Genomic DNA, 13,599 nt, shown 5'->3' on the forward strand with positions numbered 1-13,599 from the left:
CGCTCCCTGCCTGTCAATCAGACAGGCAGGGAGCGAGCGCATTGGCTCCCCGGCCACTGGCTGGGAGGCCACTCCTCCCGCACGTGTCGTCGCCGCTGCCACTGCACGCCCGCTGCCGGACTCTGCAGTATCTGTAAGTAAGAGGGAACGGGGTATGTGGCCGGGGGGTTTGTGATGGAGGGAACGGAGTATGCGGGAGGGGGGGGGGGGGGGGTTGTGATGGAGGGAACGGGTATGGGGGTGGGCTTTGACGGAGGGAACGGGCTAGCGCCGCATGGCACTAACTTATAGTTTATCTACACAGGGTGCCTCCAGCTGTTTCACTACTACAACTCCCAGCATGCCCTGACAGCCTATAGATGCGGAAGTGTTGTCCCCAGCAGGCATCAGTGACGTGGTGCCTGCTGGGGAAGTCTGCCTGGTAGTGAGCACACTGCCAGGCAGACAAAAAGTTATTTTTAATATGATAAAAAGAAAAATTAAAAGCAGGGAGGGGGTTAGGGATAGATTGGCAATAGACAGGGACAGAAAAAAAAACATAGGATGGTGGGAGCTACCCTTTAGCAATGGTATGCTGACAATGTAAACTCTTGCATGGGACTTTTATCACATGACTACAGCCATTTTTACAAGCTCTCTTTAAAGTGTACCTGTGAAATCCGACCAATTATCGGTTTGGCTGATATTCACTATTTTGGACATTGTCGGTATCAGCAATTACCTTGCCGATAATGCCCCTCCCCGCCAGAGACCACCACTGCCGCTGCCCCATTGCCAACCCCATCCCCAGTTTTATAATTACCTGTTCCCGGGGTCTGCGCTACTTTTGGCTCCTGCGGCGTCCTGTGCATTGTGCTGTGCAGCGCAATGATGAGTGACGTCCTCAACGCGACGTCTCAGTCAGTGCACACAGTGACAGCTCAGGACGCTGCCGGAGCCAGAAGAAGCGCGGACCCCGGGAACAGGTAATTATAAAACCCGGGATGGGGGAGGCAATGGGGCAGCGGTGGTGATTGGACTAGGGAGGACCCCAGAACAGGCAGGGGGAGAGAAGCGGGCGGCGGTCTCTGGCCTCACAAAAGCCGCTGCAGTTCATTGATTTAGAGCGCCCGCTTTAAATCATTGATCTGCGGGGGCCGGGGGGTAATAGCCGATAACTTATACCGGAATATCGGTATAAATTATCGGCCTGAAAGGTCGCAGATTATCTGTATCAGCCCTGAAAAATCGATATCGGTCGATCCCTAGTCTACAACATATTTCTCTTACTTAATTTTATTTACTTGCCATCATTGCTCAGTGCCTCTGTCCATGCAGAGGCAAGGTGTGTGTCCCTCTCTTCTCCTCACTGTGATGACTCCTCCCCCTCCATCACTCTCCTCTGACTCACAGCTGCCCTGGACCTACCTGCAGCCCTGTCAATCACTCATGGTGTCCATGACGTCTCATTGACCACTGGACACTGCAGGGCTGGTATGTGTCCCAGGAGGCAGGGGGACACGTGGCCAGTTTTTTGACTGGATTTTTCAGAATGAAATACTGAAAATTTTCTGATGAAAGCAATTGCAAAACATATTGTTTTTGCATCCTTTATAACATCAAAAGTTATTGTATCTGACAGTGCCTATTAATAAAATTATCAGCTCTATTTTTGTAATCCTGGTTAGCCCACTTTCCCTCTGCACAGGTTTTGATAAATCTCCCCCAATATGTGGATATGTTCCTCCCAGTAATACTTGGTGGATGTGAGATCATTTTGTTCAGGATAAAACTGACTTTACTAGGTTAGGCTGGGTTCACACCACGTTTTGTTAAATACGGTTCCCGTATACAGCTGGGAGGAGGGGGGGGGCTTAATCGCAGCGCCCGCACCCAGCCGTATTCGGGAACCGTATTTAATGTATATCTATGAGCCGACCGGAGTGAACCGGAGCCTCCGGTCGGCTTCGTTTTCGGCTGTATGCGGTTTCCCTACCGCAGGCAAAAACGTGGTTGAGCGGTCGGCTCATAGACATACATTAAATATGGTTCCCCTATTCGGCTGAGTGCGGGCACCGCGATTAAGCCCCGCCCCCTCCTCCCAGCCGTATACGGGAACCGTATTTAACAAAACGTGGTGTGAACCCAGCCTTAGCTTTTCTTTTTGGTCGACATTTTCTGTCTACAGCCAAGGAGTAAGATCTTCTCTTTCCTGACAGTGTCATGGGTGCTCTTCTTTACACTCCTAACAGGCTGTGTGATCTCTCCCCTCCCCCTCCACCTTCAGACAGCCATTGGTGTTTTCTTTCTTCCAATCTCTACTCTGATACAGTACATCATCTGTGATGTGCCCTCCCATAAACACTTGGACACTTTTCTCCCTTTTTATCTGATCTGCCATGACAGGAGTATGACGACTGTGATAAGTGTCACATGATAAGTTTACTTTGTTAGTGTACCCACACCATTCACCATGTCTAAGGTCCCTACCAGATAGTCTAATCGAGCATTCCCTCCTTTTGTCTATGCTCCACTTTATAGAGGGAGGACTTTTTGCATTGGTCATCCCTTTCTTGATGCTATCACTGACATAGATGCTATCACGGACCATAGAACTGATACAGTTAGAATTTGTGTGATCTGTGTCACCAGCATCACCGTCTAAGTGAAGGACTTGCACAGACTCCACACCTGCAAAACAGTTTAGGGAGTTTTAAAGGGGTACTCCGCCCCTAGACCTCTTATCCACTATCCAAAGGACCCCAGACACCCGGTGCACATAGCGAACTTCGCTCCATGCCGGATGACTGGCGATGCAGGGCGGAGACTCATGACATCACGGTCACGCCCCGCTCGTGACGCCACGGCCATGCTCCCTCAATGCAAGTCTATGGGAGGGGGCGTGACTGAAGTCACGCCCCCTCCCATAGACTTGCACTGAGGGGGCGTGGCCGTGATGTCACGAGCGGGGCGTGACCGTGACATCTCGATTCTCCGGCACTGCACACGACGCTCTAAAGGAACGCCGGGTGCAGCAGGGAGCTGGGGACCCCCGCGATCGGACATCTTATCCCTTTTCCTTTTGGATAGGGGATAAGATGTCTAAGGGCGGAGTACCCCTTTAATGAGCTATTTAGAAAGTTTCTTTTTTTGCATTTAGAGAGCCAATGAACAATAAAAAGTCTAGTGCGAAGGTGTCGGTAACCGTTAGGTTTCTGTGTTATAACAATTGCCTAATAGTTTTATAAGTACAGCATCTGCTGTGAGTGCAAACTAACCTCTTTTGTTTTATGTTCCAGGCAAATGAGCTTCTGCAGCGGTCCCGTCAGGCACAGACTAAATATGATAAAGAGTTAATGCTCAGAGAGTCTCTGCGGGAGTACCAGAAAATAAGTCAACAAGTTGACCTGGCTAATGTCTGTGGACAGTACAGGCAAGGTATTAACTATACTACTTGCTGGCCTCAAGAATTGTGGTCAAACTTTTTATTGCTTTCTTTTTAACATTGCAATTCCCATACCAAGATCTTATAGGTGGCAACAGAGAGAAACTTTTCTTGCTTCCGGATTACATAGCGATATCTGATCAGCTGTGTGAAGGGGCCACAGTGCGTTTAGTGAACATCACATGCTCTTCAATGTTTATTTTAAGTGAACATAACCTTTAAAGAGTACCTGTCATTATCTTGTTAAACATTATAATCCTCCCCCCCCCCCCCCCCCCAATCATGATAAACCACCCCCTGCCTTTATTTTTATTATTTTTTAGTTTTCTACCTTGATACCTCTCTGTATTTTCTGTTCAGTCTCAGTCAGATTCACAGACTGGGAAGGGGCGTTCCCCAGCAGGTGTGACATCTTTTGAAGCCATACAGGGGAGAACTTCCTCGCTCACTCAGCTACACACAGCCCAGAGCAGTTCAGTGTGAGATGAGCTATGATTGGCTAAGGCTGCAAACACCCCCTTCAGCACCCCAGACTGCATTTCCTGATTTTGGACATCTGCCAGGCCAGTAGGAGTCCAAAGTCTGTGCGAGAGATGGGGTGAAATGTGCTCTGGAGAAGTAGGGAGACACCTAGTGGCAGCTTTTTTTAAACACAAATAAAACATAGAAAACTTTTTTTTTTTTTTTTTTTTAAACAAAGTTCATTAGAAAGATTTTTTTTTTATTTACCATAAGGAGTGCAATAGCAACAATGAGTTTTAATGAGAGTTATCATTTAAGCATTCTGAGAAATGCAGTTATGGGTAAACCATAAAGGACCATGAAGGGAATATTTTAGCTGTAATTGCTGGGGTAGAAGAGCAAACTGTACCTTTCCTGGAGCTGATGGTGGTTGCCAAATGTATTATTTTGCAGCCCAGTGTCAAGAAGGCGGTGTCAAACTGCTAAAGTTTCACAGTGTAACACATCTCCTCACTTGCCCTTGTCTCCCAGCCCCTACCAATGTACAGGGCTATATATGTCAATCAAGGAAAGGCTGGGAGGTGGGGGTGAGCAAGGTGGTGTGGCAGTTTGGCAGCTCAGCCCCGCCTCCTTGACAATTGACGAAGAAATAAAAAGGTGATATATAAAAGTTTTTATCTTTTTAAATTTTTATATATTCGACTGTGTGCTTTTTTTTATTTATCATTTTTTAAATTTTTTTTTAAAGAGATACTTCCCTGCCCCAATCCCCTGCAGTGGCTGGTCTAACAGTGGTTTTTCCTGCTGCCTGTGATGTGTTGTGGACTGGGTATAGGCCCTTGCCAGATGTTGGCCTTGGGACACGTTGGACAAAAAGCGCTGCAGTTGACTTAAAAGGGTACTCCGCTGCCCCAGCGTTCGAAACATGACGTCACGACCCCCGCCGCCTGCACCCAGTGTTCTAAATGAACGCCGGGTGCTGCACAGAGATCATGGGGGTCCCTGCTGCGGGACCCTGGTGATCGGACATCTTTTCCCCTATCCTTTGGATAGGGGATAAGATGTCTAGGGGCGGAGTACCTCTTTAAAGATGCTGCTTTCAAAAATGCCCTCACTGGCCTAACCTTTACAAAAGTCAGACTCTTTGGTATACGCCTAGACTTGATTATCTCCAAACTCTTGGAGGCAGAAGCTCCTTTTACTCCTCCAAACTCATTCCGGGTATTAGCGGTATTTGGGGCGCTCCAGGAGATTCTGTTCCATTCGTGGCTTCTCTTCACAGAAGCCTTAAAAAGCAGCATACTCTTTCTCCATTTCCAGAGGAATTTCCTTCAAGCCCAGCCCCCCTGGCAGCCAAGCTCCCAGACCCCCATCCCTCCACGTCCTCAGTCTGAAGGTCTGCACCAATTTGAGACTTCTCCTTAAAGGGGTACTCTGGTGGAAAAAAAATTTTTTTACTTCTATTTAAAAATCTTAATCCTTCCAATACTGATCAGCTGCTGTATGCTCCAGAGGAGGTTCTTTTCTTTTTGGGTTTCTTTTCTGTCTGACCACAATGCTCTCTGCTGACACCTCTGTCCATGTCAGGAACTATCCAGAGCAGGAGAGGTGGGGATTTGCTCCTACTCCTGATACAGTTCCTGATACAGACAGAGGTGTCAGCAGAGAGCACTGTCGTCAGACAGAAGGGAAATTCAAAAAGAAAAGCACTTCCTCTGGAGCAGTGTTTCCCAACCAGGGTTCCTCCAGCTATGGCCCAACTACAACTCCCAGCATGCCCGGACAGCCAAAGGCTGTGCTGCAAACAAGGAAAAAGAATATTTAGGAGAAATCAAGGGCCAAAGGAGCTGCCAAAACCACATGGATAACTACAGGGGACAGAGAACAGGTTTTGTGGTGGCTTTGGGGCATTTTTACTTTAACTTCCCCGGAGTACCCCTTTAACCCTTTACTCTACTCTATATTGATATGTATTATAAATGTACCAGTAATCATGTAATTTGGAAAAGGGCAAAATATAATTTTCCTTTTGCATCTTCAGTGCGATTTTATGAGGGTGTTGTAGAACTAGGTCTATCTGCTGCTGAGAAGAAGGATCCTAAGGGACTGGGACTGCACTTTCACAAGAATGGTGAGCCAGAAGAGGATGCTGCAGGCTTCCAGGCATTTCAGGAAAGGTATGTCATTTTACAGCAGTGTTTCCCAACCAGGGTGCCTCCGGCTGTTGCAAAACTACAACTCCCAGCAGTCACGGACAGCCGTTGGCTGTCCGGGCCTGCTGGGAGTTGTAGTTTTGCAACAGCTGGAGGCACCCTGGTTGGGAAACACTGTTCTACAGTGTAAATTTGTATTTATTTCAGCTAATTAAAAAAAGGAAGAGTTAGTGTACCTTTTTAAATAGCTCAGGGGAGCCTGATCACATTCCTTTTTATAACATTTTGTCCGGGGCCATGTATTCAATGATGACGGTGCTCTCAAAAGAATACACACCCCTTGAACACGGATTGCTATTAAAGGGTACCTCTCATCACAAAAAACGTTTGATATATTATAGATTAATGTATGCAGAATAACTTTACAATTGCATGTTATTAAAAAATATGCTTCTTTCTATTTAATTGTCCACTTTGAAGAAATGACCACTAGGGGTCTCCCTACCAGTCCTGGCAGCAAGCATTTCAGACTCATGCTGGAGTCCTAAACACTACGAGCTGCCAGTCTGCTTTGTTCACAAAGGAGAACACTCAGAGCTGCCAGCCTGCTTTGTTCACAGCCTGTTTGGCTGTGAACAAAGCAGGCTGGCAGCTCTGAGTGTTTAGGACTCCAGCATGAGTCAGAAATGCTTGCTGACAGGACTGATCGGGAAAAATACAATAGAAAGAAGCATATTTTTCATTAACATGCTATTGGAAAGTTATTCAACATTCCTTAATCAAATAAACTTTTGATATATTTTAGATGAGAGGTACCCTTTAAGCCTACCATACACTATAATTCTGGAACGGCTGATCGACATGCTATGAAAAACATATGTCATCAGGCTCCTCTAAGCTATAAAATAAAAAAAAAATGTTTAATCAGCTGGTGTCAGAAAGTTACAGATATGTAAATTAGTTCTATTTAAAAATCTTAATCCTTCCAGTACGTAACAGCTGCTGTATGCTCCACAAGTTCATTTATTTTTGAATTTCCTTTCTGTCTGACCACAGTGCTCTCTGCTGACACCTCTGTCCATGTCAGGAACTGTCCAGAGCAGGAACAAATCCCCATAGCAAACCTCTCCTGCTCCCGACAGTTCCTGACATGGACAGAGGTGTAAGCAGAGAGCACTGTGGTCAGACAGAAAGGAAATTCAAAAATAAATGAACTTGTGGAGCATACAGCAGCTGTTAAAGGGTACCTCTCATCAAAAAAACTTTTGATATATTATAGATTGATGTATGCAGAATAACTTTACAATTGCATGTTATTAAAAAATATGCTTCTTTCTATTTAATTTTCCACTTTGAAGAAATGACCACTAGGGGTCTCCCTACCAGTCCTGGCAGCAAGCATTTCAGACTCATGCTGGAGTCCTAAACACTACGAGCTGCCAGTCTGCTTTGTTCACAAAGGAGAACACTCAGAGCTGCCAGCCTGCTTTGTTCACAGCCTGTTTGGCTGTGAACAAAGCAGGCTGGCAGCTCTGAGTGTTTAGGACTCCAGCATGAGTCAGAAATGCTTGCTGACAGGACTGATCGGGAAAAATACAATAGAAAGAAGCATATTTTTCATTAACATGCTATTGGAAAGTTATTCAACATTCCTTAATCAAATAAACTTTTGATATATTTTAGATGAGAGGTACCCTTTAAGCCTACCATACACTATAATTCTGGAACGGCTGATCGACATGCTATGAAAAACATATGTCATCAGGCTCCTCTAAGCTATAAAATAAAAAAAAAATGTTTAATCAGCTGGTGTCAGAAAGTTACAGATATGTAAATTAGTTCTATTTAAAAATCTTAATCCTTCCAGTACGTAACAGCTGCTGTATGCTCCACAAGTTCATTTATTTTTGAATTTCCTTTCTGTCTGACCACAGTGCTCTCTGCTGACACCTCTGTCCATGTCAGGAACTGTCCAGAGCAGGAACAAATCCCCATAGCAAACCTCTCCTGCTCCCGACAGTTCCTGACATGGACAGAGGTGTAAGCAGAGAGCACTGTGGTCAGACAGAAAGGAAATTCAAAAATAAATGAACTTGTGGAGCATACAGCAGCTGTTAAAGGGTACCTCTCATCAAAAAAACTTTTGATATATTATAGATTGATGTATGCAGAATAACTTTACAATTGCATGTTATTAAAAAATATGCTTCTTTCTATTTAATTTTCCACTTTGAAGAAATGACCACTAGGGGTCTCCCTACCAGTCCTGGCAGCAAGCATTTCAGACTCATGCTGGAGTCCTAAACACTACGAGCTGCCAGTCTGCTTTGTTCACAATGGAGAACACTCAGAGCTGCCAGCCTGCTTTGTTCACAGCCTGTTTGGAATATTAACTCTCTTGTTCTTCTGACAGGTTAAACTGCTACAAATGTATCACGGATACTCTGCAAGAGCTGGTTAACCAGAGCAAAGCGGCTCCTCAATCCCCAAGTGTGCCCAAAAAGCCAGGCCCTCCGGTATTGTCCACAGACCCCAACATGCTAAGTAATGAAGAGGCTGGACTTCATGTATGTCGATAGTTTTACAGATCTTAATTATTAATTTTTGTATTTGTTTAATCAGATAATTTTTATTGCATTTTGCCCTCATCCGCGACGACTCCACCCAACCCACAAACAAAACCATCCCTAGTTCACAGAGAGTCTACCACCAGGACATGACCAGTAGTGCAACAAATTACCCTGGATAATAGTATAAACGGTAGTCATAGGCGCCTCTGTAAATTCAGATCATCCACCACAAGAAAGAAGAGCCAGGTTCACACTTGGGAATTTCCGTCAGAACTTCCAGTACAGCTGAATGCCATTGCTGGCAGTGGGATTCCGCTGCATAGTGCACACTACGGTATTTCAGTGACAGACGACGTGCTAATTGCGGAAATGTCCACCATCGCCTCATGCTGATATATTAACGGCGGCCCTCAAGGCCGCCTTACTTGCCGGGGTTTTAGGTCCGGCTCGGCTTGCCCAAAGCAGGGCTAAAGGACCAAAAAAATTCACCCGCCCAGCGTCCGTAACTGTATGTCCTGGGCATCACCCAATAGGATTTCCACATCCCTGACCTTTTGACAGTTGTGTTATCATTTGGATACAAAGCATAAAAAACACATTTAGGCTAGGTTCACCCTGAAGAATCTCCGGACAGAAAACTGTAGTCTATTGGAGACTGCAGTGTCGGCGCTGGGACCGAGGGTCTCCAATAGACTGCAATGTGTACCACGAGTATTTCCGCCTGAAGAATGAGCAACACCATGCTTTAGACAGAAATTTTCAAGCGGATTTTCCGTTCACAAATTCCGAAGTGTGAATTTGTGAGCGGAAACCCATTCACTATACAGTACAATTTTAGTAAGCGGAATTACTGCCTGCAATTTCAAAGCGGAATTGCAGGCGGAAAGTCCATAGTGTGAACCTAGCCTAAGGGTCTATTCCGCTTGTGAAATTCCGCCTCAAATTAAAGGGTACCTTTCGTCAAAAAAACTTTTGATATATTATAGATTAATGTATGCAGAATAACTTTCCAATAGCATGTTATTAAAAAATATGCTTCTTTCTATTAAATTTTCCACTTTGAAAAAGTCGAGGACTGATTTTAACGGGGTGCGGCGTGCAAAATCCCGGGGATACCCAGCGGCAGGACCCCCGCGATCAGGCATCTTATCCCCTATCCTTTGGATAGGGGATAAGATGTCTAAGCGCCGGAGTACCCCTTTAATTTGAGGCGGAATTCAACAAGCAGAAATTCAGAAGTGTGAATGGGAGTGCGGAATCCCATAGAAGTCTATGGGCTTTAATTTGAGGCGGATATCCCACCGTGTGAATAGACCCTCATAATATTCTCTTTTATTGGTCCTGTGTAGCTTGCAGAGCACTAATAAAATGTGAAAATCAGAACTCCGACTCGGACTAAATTGTGCTATGTAGTAAATCGGAATCATGTAGAGGACTAGTTTGGTAAATGTAAAGTATAATTATAGGTAATGACTGTGTAACAAGACAGTATTTTTATTATTTTTTCCCCTAGTTTGAACAGATGCTGAAACTGTCTCAGCGTTCTCCAGATGAGCTCTTCAATATAGCCTTGTTCAACTGGCTCATACAAGCAGATCTTTCAGACAAGCTGCTAGAGGTGAGAGGATGTAGCCCTAGACACATTGTGGGCCTGTAGAGATGCCCCTTACTTATTGACATCAAGTAACTGGAGTCTTCTATGTTTGCAGCTTAACTCTCCTTTCCTGGAGCCTCATCTAGTGCGAATGTCTAAGAACGATCAGAACAAAGTGCGGAGCATGGACTTACTATGGAGATACTACGAGAAGAACAGGAATTTCGGCAGCGCTGCGAGGGTAGTGGCCAAATTGGCAGACATGGACAGGTGAAGGGGGACATCGGACTTATGCGCTAGGAACTTAAAGGGGGACTCCGCTGAAAAATATCTTATCACCTATGAAGAGGATAAGGGGATAAGATGTCTGATCGCGGGGGTCCCACCGCGATCTCTGGACCGGCAGCAGTGGCGTCTGGAACACGGAAGCTTGGAGCTTCTCCTTTCGAGACTTCACACCACGCCCCCTCCAATTATGTCTTTGGAAGGGGGGCGTGACGGCTAGCCGACACACCTCCTCCCATAGACATGAATAGAGTGGGCCTGGCTGCTGTAGCCTCCAGTCATCCGGCATGAAGTGAAGTTCACTCCGTGCACGGATGACTGGGGATATCGCGCAGCACCCCCGCTATCTGTCATTTTATTCCCTATCCTTTGGATAAGAGAAGATGTTTTTCACAGAGTACCCCTTTAAAATCTCAGCCTTGTACTTCCTTTAACAACTTAACCCCGTAAGGACAGAGGATTATTTATTTTTTACGTTTTCATTTTTCTCTCCTTGCCTTTTATTAGCCATAAGCCTTTATGTTTATGATCTAAAGGGCCATATAAGAGCTTGTTTTATGCTCATTTAGTTTAAAAAAAAATATATATAAAATATATATATATATATATATATATATATATATAATATTTATTTGTGAAGCAAAATAAAAAAATATATATACAATTTCTCATTCAGCTCCATTGGGGGACACAGGAACCATGGGTATATCTTGCTGCCACTATTAGGCTGACACTAGGCATACAAAAAAAGAAGTCGGCCCCTCCCAGCAGGGTATACCCCACCTACTGCCTTAGAGACACTCAGTTTTAGCTTAGTGTCATAGGAGGCAACACGGGCCTGGATTGCTCCAGGCCTGGTCTATTTTGTTATTTTTTTAGAGTTAGTGTTTAGATTTTTTCTTCTTTTTTGTTTTTCTAGGTAGGGGCGACAGGAGCATGGCGCTGCCTGTTTCCCCACATGCGACTGAAGGGCACGGTTCCATAGAGTATGGTCCGTTAACCCTTCCTCGCCACTGGCCAGCATCAGGTTTGTACCTTGGGTCCGGGTTGCCTATTGCTTCTGCTCGCCCCGCTTAAAGAAGCCTGGCATGATGCAGAAGGCTTAGTCTGGAGAAGACTTCTAGGGAGGTTAGTATACCTCCATAGTCAGGTGAGTATGTTCCCTGACACCCCTCTCACCCACCCCACTTCACCTAACCTAAGGCCCCTCAGGGGTTAATCATAGGAATAACCTTTATTATCAGGGTTGGAGGGGCTTTTTTGTTGTGAGGAAGGGGCATTATTGGGGACCTGTGACTGTTTTTTTCTGGGGAGCTATTATTATCTCCGGCAGTCGTGCCCGCAGTGGGAGCCGGCTGCCGGCTTCACAGGCATCATGGCGGCATGTTTGGCCGGGAGCCAGGCCGCTACTTTATCCCACGGCTTTGGCCTGGTCCCGGCCGCGAGTAGCCCCGCCCCCTTATTCGCGCTCTCTGCGCGTCTAATGACTGCAGTGCTCGCACGGGGAGGGTATGTTCAGCCTATCCGGCGGCAGCGCGGGCACGCCAGGCTTTTCTCAGCCTCTGCCGTGCTAGCGCGCGCGTGTGGTAACTCCTCCCCTACGGGATCACGTGACTCCACTCCGGGTCCAGCACTGCTATCTTCATAGACGCTGCTGCACTCTGCTCCTGTGGGTCTCCCTTCTCGGCCGCTGCATCTCTGCTTATTCCAGCCGGCTGTCCTGTATTCCTGAAGCTGCAGGGACGTCAGTCAGGAACCTGGGTGAGCTTGTTCCAGTTTTCTTCTGTCACTAGTTAGCTGTGCTTGGCAATGTCCACCCCTGTACTATGCTTGTACAGGGTGTAAGGTTAAATTTTCGGGGGGTTCGGCTGAACCCACTTGTTCTGCCTACTCCCCCTGCCCAAGATGGCCCTTCGGTGTCTGTGGTCCCTGACCCGGTTTGGGTGTCTTCCCTCTCCCAAACTATCTCAGACTTGACACAGGTTTTCAAGGAGGTAGCTACGGCCTTAAGGCAGTCTTCTTTGCGTCGTGCTCGTGCTCCAGGTCTCCCGCTCCTAGGCAGCGTTCCCGGTCTCGCAACCACTCTCCTAGGGGTCGTTCTTGTTCCCCGAACCGCCTTTCCAGATCCCGGTCACCTAGATCGGGAGCCTCCATTAACCGTTCCCGATCTCCGGGTGAACTAGCGGACTCAGTCTCGGGTGGGCGGTCGCTTACTTCTTTTTCGGGACGTCTGGTTGGCGCAAGTCCAGGACTCTTGGGTTCGGGAAGTCATCTCCGACGGTTACCGAATCGAGTTTGCTTCTTTTCCCCGGGATAGTTTTTTTCGGTCCCGGCCTCCTTTGTTCACCTGCTCTGGCTGCAGGTTTTCATTCTGCCATTCGCACTCTGCAGCAACAAATCCAACCTTTCTCCCTCCCGGTCTCTGGTCTTCTGGGCCTCCGGTTCGATACCGGGAGCGCCCGAGTTTTCCTCCCTCTGCTCTGCTGTCCAGCGTTCGTCACTTGAGACGCCTGCATCCAGTGTTCATTCGTGCCTGCATGGCAGTACTGGGCAGAATGGTGGCGGCCATAACGGCGGTTCCGTTTTCACAGTTCCGTTGCCGTCCACTTCAGTGGGCCATTCTGTCCCTCTGGGACAGATCCCCCCTGTCCTTGGATCACCGGATCCGTCTGCCCACCTCGGCTCACCAGTCTCTTCTTTGGTGGCTCCACTCTCCCCTCCTTCAGAGCGGCCGCTCGTTTCTACCGTTGCAACGGCTGGTTCTTACGACGGATGCGAGCCTCCTCGGTTGGGGGGGGTGTTCTCCTGGACCGGACGGTCCCCTCAGGAAGCTAGGCTTCCTATCAATGTCCTAGAGATCCGGGCAATCTTCCTTTGTCTCCGGCACTGGGAGTCTCTTCGAGGTCGCCCAGTTCGCATTCAGTCGGACAATGCCACAGCTGTGGCGTATGTGAACCACCAAGGAGGCACTCGCAGCAGTGCGGCCATGACCGAGGTGTCCAAGATATTGATCTGGGTGGAGCGCATGGTTCCCTCCATATCAGCGATCCACATCCCGGGGGTGGACAACTGGGAAGCGGACTTTCTAAGTCGCTCCTCTCCCGATCCCGG

General features: G+C 47.1%; 1 protein-coding gene across 2 annotated transcripts in view; it reads left to right on the plus strand.

Moving 5' to 3' along the window:
* NUP155 (nucleoporin 155) overlaps positions 1 to 13,599 on the plus strand; it is an 83,958-nt gene that overhangs the window by 48,602 nt on the left and 21,757 nt on the right. For both annotated transcript variants that reach the window (XM_056546305.1, XM_056546315.1), the window contains exons 24-28: positions 3,279 to 3,417; positions 5,928 to 6,063; positions 8,453 to 8,606; positions 10,123 to 10,227; positions 10,319 to 10,473. In XM_056546305.1, coding sequence (XP_056402280.1) covers positions 3,279 to 3,417; positions 5,928 to 6,063; positions 8,453 to 8,606; positions 10,123 to 10,227; positions 10,319 to 10,473 — 689 coding nt within the window. The remainder of the gene's footprint in view (positions 1 to 3,278; positions 3,418 to 5,927; positions 6,064 to 8,452; positions 8,607 to 10,122; positions 10,228 to 10,318; positions 10,474 to 13,599) is intronic.

The sequence above is a fragment of the Hyla sarda genome, chromosome 1, assembly GCF_029499605.1.
Source record: "Hyla sarda isolate aHylSar1 chromosome 1, aHylSar1.hap1, whole genome shotgun sequence".
Classification (NCBI taxonomy): Eukaryota; Metazoa; Chordata; class Amphibia; order Anura; family Hylidae; genus Hyla; species Hyla sarda.